Source organism: Gossypium hirsutum, chromosome D08 (assembly GCF_007990345.1).
Source record: "Gossypium hirsutum isolate 1008001.06 chromosome D08, Gossypium_hirsutum_v2.1, whole genome shotgun sequence".
Lineage (NCBI taxonomy): Eukaryota > Viridiplantae > Streptophyta > Magnoliopsida > Malvales > Malvaceae > Gossypium > Gossypium hirsutum.
The window spans coordinates 37,645,577-37,654,772 of record NC_053444.1 but is presented as its reverse complement, the minus strand read 5'-3'; the positions used below and the strand labels follow the sequence as shown (position 1 = coordinate 37,654,772).

The 9,196-nt window shown below is 32.6% G+C and overlaps 2 protein-coding genes across 3 annotated transcripts; one reads left to right on the top strand and one right to left on the bottom strand.

Annotated features, from left to right (window-relative positions):
- Positions 1 to 256: 256 nt before the first annotated feature.
- LOC107909676 (CDPK-related kinase 4) lies at positions 257 to 4,854 on the top strand. Of its 2 annotated transcripts, none has more exons than XM_016837299.2 (11): positions 257 to 955; positions 1,647 to 1,777; positions 2,020 to 2,061; positions 2,153 to 2,261; positions 2,391 to 2,469; positions 2,648 to 2,944; positions 3,093 to 3,202; positions 3,373 to 3,477; positions 3,690 to 3,752; positions 4,123 to 4,290; positions 4,401 to 4,854. In XM_016837299.2, exons 1-11 carry the CDS (start codon positions 473 to 475, stop codon positions 4,536 to 4,538), a joined length of 1,725 nt encoding a protein of 574 aa, XP_016692788.1. In that variant the 5' UTR covers positions 257 to 472; the 3' UTR covers positions 4,539 to 4,854. The 2 variants fall into 2 exon arrangements, with proteins under 2 accessions (XP_016692788.1, XP_016692796.1); XM_016837307.2 differs by having other exon boundaries at positions 834 to 969.
- A 2,684-nt stretch (positions 4,855 to 7,538) lies between these two features.
- LOC107909660 (auxin-responsive protein SAUR32) lies at positions 7,539 to 8,611 on the bottom strand. The gene has a single exon (XM_016837278.2). The coding sequence runs from the start codon at positions 8,255 to 8,257 to the stop codon at positions 7,904 to 7,906; it is 354 nt and encodes a 117-aa protein (XP_016692767.1). The 5' UTR covers positions 8,258 to 8,611; the 3' UTR covers positions 7,539 to 7,903.
- Between the last annotated feature and the right edge of the window lie 585 nt (positions 8,612 to 9,196).

Below are 9,196 nucleotides of genomic sequence, written 5' to 3'. Positions count from 1 at the left end.
TCTTATTATCCAACAAAACAAATTCATTATATCATTAGACAATCAAAATAAAATTAAAACAATAATTTGTCATTCTTTGTTATATTCATAGATATAAATATATTTTTAAAAAGTTCTATTATCCTTTTTTTTTAATTTTATTTTAACTATAATGGTTTATTGTTCAATTGAATAATTAAATTTAATATTGAAAAAAAACAATTTTGACTTTTTTTTTCAAAGTGTACTTTCCCAATTAATAATCACAGCTGCCTGTGATTTTAGCCTTTTCTCATCAACTTTCAAATTTATACTACATTACCGACTTTTTCAACTCTTTCTCTTCCTTCTGTTCTCAATTTCCATTTAAAAAAGAAAATATTTACTATCTCAAATTTCTCGCCGTGGTGGTTTTGCAGTTGCTAATCAAGTCTGAAGCTTAAGTTCAGATGATTTGACCGAGAAGAAACGGTAAACTCCCGCATTCAGAATCATGGGCCATTGCTGTAGCAAAAACGTGTCCGTCAACAATGAATCAACCTCCACAGTCAATCAGTCTCAGCCGCTACCGGTTCCGGCCTCGGCAACCCCATCTGTTGAGACAAACTCTTATGCTGTTAGTCCATTTGCTAGTCCACTTCCCGCTGGAGTGGCGCCGTCTCCATCACCAGCTAGAACACCGGGAAGGAAGTTCAGGTGGCCTTTGCCGCCTCCCTCTCCTGCCAAGCCGATCATGGCGGCAATAATGAGACGAAAGGGGTCGAACAAGGCGGCTCCGACGGAAGGAACAATTCCCGAGGATGGGGAAGGAGCGGTGCTAGACAAAAATTTTGGATACGGGAAGAATTTAGGGGCTAAATTTGAGCTAGGCAAGGAGGTTGGGCGAGGGCATTTTGGTCATACTTGCTGGGCCAAGGGAAAGAAAGGAGAGCTAAAGGGAAAGTCGGTGGCCGTTAAAATCATTTCTAAAGCTAAGGTGTGTCATTTTTGGTATGTGCTTTGTTTTTTTTTTTTAATAGTTGATGTTATTATTGATTAGGAGTAAAAAAAAAAAATTAAAATTTTGATTATTAGATGGATTGTCTCATTTGAAACTGCAATTTGAGTCAGAGATTTCATTAGTATAATATATTTGAAGTACTTGGAATTTGGATACATTACTAAGAGTGGAAAGTGAAAAAGAAAAGTATTGACGTTAATAACAAATGCAGTTTCCAGATAGCATGAAGATCTGAACTGTAAACCGGTTGATCGAAGTTAAAAAATATAGCTGCATGATTTTATTATTTAATTTTCAAAGAAAACAAGATGATGGTATTAGGACTTCTAAAGATAAAAAGGAAAGTTTTAAGCAAATAGAGTTGAATGCATGCGTGTTTAGTAATCGATGATTTGGTGTTAGTTCAAGTTGTTCGTGGTTACTAATCAATAACTTGGGATTGGCTTAAATTTTGTTCAATCTTCAATGGGGAATTAAGATACAGTTTTCCAGAGTTAACCTCCCCGCACCCTTCATGTTGGGAACAACTAGGAGAAATTTTCTGCAATGATAGCTTTTTTCTTTTGTACTTCTGAACTTATGTTTTAGTTTTTGATGAAATATATATAACTCGAGATGATTAATGGTTTTGCGAAGAATCGGAAGCTGAGTCGATATTATTTTGCAGATGACCTCAGCAATATCAGTAGAAGATGTTCGGCGGGAGGTCAAAATACTGAAAGCCCTATCCTGTCATAAAAACATGATCAAGTTTCATGATGCTTTTGAGGATGCCAATAACGTTTATATTGTCATGGAGTATGTTTGTACTTGCTATAGTTTATTTTTAAGATCTCTTATTCTTTGTAGTAGCCCTTCCTCAATCTTTAAGTTTAATCTTTTCACCAGTTCAACTGATTGAAATAAACTTAGCCAGAATATCAAACAATATGCATCATACATAAGGAACAATTTGTGATTGGTCTAGGCATGCGTCCTAAACCAGCGAGTTAACAAGTTTCCTCCAAAGTAATTACAGTGAAATGTTGTTTTGTTGTCAGATTATGTGAAGGTGGAGAACTACTTGACAGAATTTTGTCTAGGTATCGAAGTACTACCTTCTTCTCTTGCACCCTCCAAGGCAATTCTTAACCTCATCGCTAAAACCATGTTCCGTATTGTTCTTTATTGCAGAGGTGGTAGATACACCGAAGGGGATGCTAAAAATATAATTGTGCAAATTTTAAGTGTAGTAGCTTTTTGTCACCTTCAAGGGGTTGTGCACCGTGATCTAAAGCCCGAGGTGTGGCATAGAGGAATATGATACTTAAATTTTAATTTAGTTCTATGCTGCTTTTTATTGTTAATACACGACACAATATTTTTTACATTGGATCCAATTCTAGTTATTAACTAATCATTCTTTTTGCAGAATTTTCTTTTTACCACAAGAGATGAGGATGCTCCAATGAAAATTATCGATTTTGGTTTATCTGATTTTATTAGGCCGGGTAAGAGTTAATTGGGTTTTACTATATTTGCATTAATCTTGGCATTCCATTTGTCAATTGTGCTCTCATTGGCATAATTGTCTGAATCATGTAATGCAGAACTCCCCTCCCCTCTGAATCATATAATTTATCAACAATTTGTTCGAACAAGAACCATTCAGTTTTTATTCATTTGCAGATCAACGTCTGAATGATATTGTTGGCAGTGCATACTATGTTGCACCGGAAGTACTGCATAGATCATACAGTGTTGAAGCTGATATGTGGAGTATTGGTGTCATAACATATATATTGTTATGTGGAAGCAGACCTTTCTGGGCCAGAACTGAATCAGGAATTTTTCGTTCTGTGCTTCGAGCTGATCCTAACTTCGATGATTCACCTTGGCCTTCTGTATCATTGGAAGCCAAGGATTTTGTGAAAAGGCTTTTGAACAAGGATCACAGGAAAAGAATGACTGCTGCCCAAGCTTTAGGTAAGTCATGTTTATTTTGGTTTGACCTTATGCGTAAGAAGCTTTTAGGATTTATGCTCCCTCTCCCTCTCTTTTACAACTTTGGTTTGAAGTTGCTAACGAAATTATATATAATCTCGGAAACTAATAAGGACCTCTATATCGTCAGCTCATCCATGGTTACAAGATGACAATCGTGTTGTGCCTTTGGATATTTTGATCTACAAGTTAGTCAAGTCTTACATTCGGGCTACCCCTTTCAGACGAGCAGCACAAAAGGTAGTTTACTGGTTCCTGTTATTAAGAGAAGGACAAATTATCAGTAATCCCTTACCAATTCCTACCCTGCACGCATGCACACACACACCCCATACAGGGAAATTAGTATAGAATCTGAAAAGAAGAGTTTGAATCAACATTTTGTCATGGTTTTGTTTTGTTGGTTGCAGGCACTTTCAAAAGCTTTACCGGATGATGCGCTTCTGTATCTTACTGGACAGTTTAAGCTTTTAGAACCAAAAGATGGATGCGTGTCCCTCAATAATTTTAAAACAGTTAGTTCTTGGTTTTATCAGTTTCTTACTTCTTTCCAACTCTCACAAGCTCTTTGAGACCTCTTTTCTAACTAGATGTGTAGCTACTTTCAGGCTTTGGTGTAGCTACAAACTAGTTTTAAACTTTTTGCTGTTGATTCTTGACTTGTTTTAGTAGTTGCCTGTACTATTTGTAGTAATTTTGTCGTGACCATTGTTATGAAAAATTGCAGGCTTTAATGAAGAATAGAACTGATGCCATGCAGGAGTCAAGGGTTTTTGACATTATAAATGTGGTGAGATATATTGTTTTATGTGCTCATATATTGTTTATTGTGGAGGGAATAGCACCGTTCATGTTAAAGAGCTTAGCATGGTTCTAACGATGTTCATTTTTAATCATTAGAGCTTTATAGAGCAATTACGGCACTCAAGTTTTTGCATGATCTGAGAGTAATATGATTTTGATTTTGATACATTGCATATTTTAAGATGAAGCTGAAGAGGAAATTATTTTTTCTTTGTTTTGAAGCACTGATAGCGAAGCCGTGCACGATGGATAAATATTTGATTTTTTTGTATATATGATTTCTCACAGGTTTTGGGTTGTTTTGTTAAATGTTATCATGTAGTTAAAATGCTGACAATTTTAAATTTTATTTCAAGATGGAACCACTCTATTACAAAAAGATGGACTTTGAAGAGTTCTGCGCTGCTGCAATCAGTGCATATCAGCTCGAAGCATCTGAAGAATGGGAGAGTATTGCAAGCACAGCTTTCGAGTATTTCGAACAAGACGGAAACAAGGTCATTTCAGTGGAGGAATTGGCACTGGTATTCTGATAATCTGTTTTCATACAAAATGGGGGCTTCCCTATTGGCTTAGTTCACTTCTGAATTCGGGAAATTGAAATTTTTTGTCATTGTTGGTGTTTATTTTGCAGGAACTAAATTTGGGGCCATCAGCTCATTCTTTGCTTAAAGATTGGATAAGAGTTTCAGATGGAAAACTGAGCTTCCTCGGGTATACGAAATTTTTACACGGTGTGACAATTCGTGCTTCTAATGTAAGACGTCGATAGCATTTAAAGACGGCCAGGGACAGAATTCTTTTTCTTTTTCATTTAGTAAATTTAACCTAAAAATATATTTAGCATTCTTTCTGTTTTGAATCGAGAGTAAAGGTGTTATAGGTATAGAAGTGAATGTTTAGGCAGAAAATCGTGCACTCTTAACAATTTAAATCACATAAATGTTTTGGTGAACTTTACCTGGAAAGTTTGTGTTGTCTTTTAAGTCTTAATTGTTTTCATGTTGCAAACTTTCATTTGTATTTTGTCAGCTTTGTTAGGTTATTCGGACATCTTTGAAATATATATATATATATTTTAAACTATCTATTACTGAATATATTTGAATAAGGATATATAATATGATAATCCAAAGAAATAAAAAATTAGAAATTCTAGTATATTCGGCAACATATCCGTCTTTGATATTAGCTTTTTGTTATAACGAGTTTTGGTGGAAAATAATTCATGTTCTGTTTTCTTTTTACCAAGAAAGAGGAGATATAAAAAGGAATTTAGTTGCTATTAATTCAACAATGAATAAATTACTAATGGTTTGTTTTTTCTTTGATGGAAATTACAATAAGGCGGGAAATGCTTTAAATACTGATAAATTGAAAATCGGTTATTTTAAAACCAATGGTATATATCATATATCTTAGTAATATTTTTCATCTAATAATGTTATTTTTAAGGTTTGAGCCTACATCTTCCTTTGGGAATATAATGTATTTTACCCTTGCACTCAACACTTGTTGATATTTTGATAATTATTTGATTATGATAAAAGTAAACTTAAGTTAAATCTTATAATTTACCCAAAAAATATGTTTAATTTTATTTTCAAATTCTTATACTCTTCACACATTTAAAATTTAATTTATTTACTTTTAATTCCAATAATTTAGACCTTGTTACCATTCTCAAAGGATTTCCATTAAATTGGAATATGGAACGTTCAATTTTCCTAAAAAAAAGAGCTCGAAGGCCAATTTAAATCGCGTGGAAGTTATGCAATTAAAAGAAAAGCATTCACTTTTACTCGATTTTTTTTGGAAGAGTGTTGAAGAAGTATACAATTTTTATCTGCTTATTTAATTTTTCACGTATGTAATATTAGTCATATGAACAAAAAGTGTTATTTTAAGAATGTAATGTAATCCAATTTAATAGAAGTATTTTAATAATTTTAATAATTAGATAGGACTAAAATTTAAATTTAAAAAGAGTACAATGATTAAAAAGTAAAATTAGAGTTGAAGAATACATTAATTTGATTATAAAAATCCAATACCCTCACGATAAGTAAGTCGGTTATAAAGGGAAATCAATCGTATATAATAATTTAAAAATATTTTTTATAAAAAAAGAAATTTTCAATTGAAAGATGATTTGTTTTCTTTTAATTAGGTGGGATCATAAATAATGTGGTAGAAAAGATGTATAAAATAATTTCTAGAGGATTAAATATATAAAAGAAAAACTTTTAATATAAATATAATACTTTGGGTTTTACAGCAAGAGTATCACCCTTGTCCCGTGATTTCTCTCCTTTTCCTCGAGGAGGGATATTAAAAAGAAAAAGGGGAAAAATAGAACAAGTGGATTTAAAGTCAAATTGTAGAGCCAATAAAAGCATAGTAAGGCATATTGATTTTTAAGCCATTTATTAAAAAACAGAATAGAAGTTAGTTTGAAAATGACAAACAAATGAAAATGAATGGTCAACGGAAAAAATAAAGCACTCCAAAAAAGAAAAAGAGTATCTTAGTTGACACGCTTTCACCGCATCAAATGATTGAGAGCACCTCCCCATTTCTTACGAAACACAATTGCGTTCCAACTCTTTTGATTCTCTCCTTGCACTCTTTATTTTCAGAGTCAAATTGTGAATTAATTATTAATATAAACTGGTTGAATCTTATGATTAAAATTTTTTGGAGTAGTTTAATTTTGTTAATTGAAAAAATATGATTTTAATTGGAAGTGTGGCGTTAAATTAAAATAGATTTCTGCAAGATATTTTATTTTAAATTATAAGGAAAAATCTTTGATGCTCGCAGCATGTCGTGTTAATCAGGCGGGTGGAACCTAATGCCTTCTAACTTCCTACGCAAAATAATATATATAATAAGATGATAGAATTAAGAGAAAAGGATGGTATTACGGAATATATTTATTAAAAATTAACATCAAATTTGGTGGCATGTGAGTTGGCTGCTTCAAGAATTTGGCCACATCACATGGGATTGCTACGTAGGAAGCACCCAGTTATTTCCAGTCTAGAATTACCTTTATATTATATCCCTATTTACAATATTCAAGTTTTGTGATAATGGGAAGGCATGCTTAAGGTGAGCATTCGATTGAATAGAGTCAAATCGAGTACAAAGGTTTTGAGTTAATTAAGTTTATGAGTATTATTTTATCATCTTAATTCAATTTGAAGTTTTTTCGAATCGAGTGAAATTAAAAAAAATTAAACATCTCAAATAAAAATATTGTTACAGTATAACTAATTCTATGTTAAAACACATAAATTTAAAATCATATATATTTGAATTTTTTTAAAGCAAAATAAAAGAAAAAGATAAATTAGTTCATCAAAAATATTATTTTAGAAATTTTTTAAAATTTAACTTTTTATATATATATTTTTATAATTTTTATATATTTTTAAAATATAAATTTAGGATTTTAAAAATTATTTTGATTATTTTTATATTTTTTGATGAGAGAGACCAATTTTCTTATTTTCAAAATTGTCAGAGATCAAAAGGCATTTATTCCAATATATTATTTGAATTGTGAAATTTAATTCTACTTGAAATCAAAACTCGAATCGAGTTAACTCGATTAATTGAAATAATTCGAATAATTCAATTCAATTAACTCAAAATTTAATACATCATGTTACCGTAAACATAAATGAAACTGAATTTAGGCAGGTGATATCATATGCTTGGAAATTGCGTGGATTGTGGGAAGCACAACCTCATGACAGGCAGTCAGTCAAACATGAAATCAAGCCTTTCATTATTTTCATGGAGATGACGAGTCAAGTAAACAAAAATCAATTGTGCGTATGTTTTTTTCTTCCGTCATAACCCCACAAAGGTTCCAAGTTCCCACCGTCTCTTGTACGCTTGCAACTTTATATTCCTCCTCAATTTTACACCATATACGTTCACATTAGCATGGAAATGGAGAAAGAACAAAAAGAAACCAAATGAATTTATGTGTAAAGAATAATCCTGTAATTCATTTTCAAATTTCAAAGGTCTCTGCAATGGTAAGGAAAGCAAAAGCTACTAGAAAACATAAAAACAAATTTGCATGACCTTTTAAGAATCTAAATCCATTAATTCAATCAAACCCTAAAACAAACACCAGCCATGATGGTGGTGGTGGTGATGGTGGTCTTTATCGATCATCCCTTGAACATTGCGAAACTCCTGGACATGGCAAGGGATGGTGATGGGGCCTTCATGATCGAAACCATACTCTTCCTCCGCTTCCTTCAAGAGCTGCATGAACAAGGGGTGGGTGATATAGATGAGCGGGATCACAAACCTTTGCTGCTCTTGGCCTTGACCCACCAGGACCGCCAGGCACCCCTTTGGGATATCTTTGAGGTCCTTGTTCTCATGATGATGGAACCCATGAAGATGAAGGTTCGGCATATGAAGGTGGAAGCTCACGTGCTGCTGCTTGTCTCCTCCAATCCCCATTTTTGAATTTTGATCTTCAGCAAGCAAAGCCCCAAAAAGCAAGAAGGCCAAAGATGAAACAAACAGTAATATATAGATAAAGGGGGTTATAAGAGAAGGAGAGAGAAAGGCCAAGGATCAGAAGAAGAAATGGCAAGCTTGAAAAGGGTAAAAGAAGAGTCTGTTAAAGAAGTTGGAAGGTTGCTCATCATAAATTGATAATCATCAATCAAACAAGAAAAGGTGGAGAAGTGAGAGATTGTGGAGAAGTAGAGCTGGGTATTTATAGCCCAGGCCAGGGTTGCTTAGCTTATACACAAATTAAGGCTTTCGGATGGTAGATTTGAGTAGGACTCGGACAAGGCCGAAATGACCGTGTCTCTTGCCAATCCTTATCTTGTTTGTAATATTTATTTTTTTATTTTACAGCTGGAATACTTCTCAGGTCAAAAGTTTTTTTTTCTAAAGTTTAAAAAGTATATATCATATAGATGACATAACTGTATAAAAATTAAAACCAGATATTTATTTGATAGATTATATTATTAATAATAAATATTTATTTCAACAATTTCTTGATGATTCACGTAATAATAATTATTTTATTTTAAAAAATTATGGCTTGATTATATACACTTAAGATATATTGTACTATTTACTCAAAAAAGAAGAAGATATATTGTACTTCACCTTGTTTCACTGAGAGTCAACAAAGTTTCTGTCCTATCAAAGCTTATTATCTTGCTAGAAGTAAAAATCTCGCCATCTATCATCATTCGACACTTATATAACATGTTGTTGGAAATATATTACTACAAAAAGAAATCGTTAGTACTGACAGGAAATTGTCATTATGTTATAAAAAATCACTATCTTAGAAGTAAATTTGCTCTGATTGGTGTAATTGTGTAGTAGACATTGCCTCTCAAGGTTAATACAATATTTCAATATTCGTACACT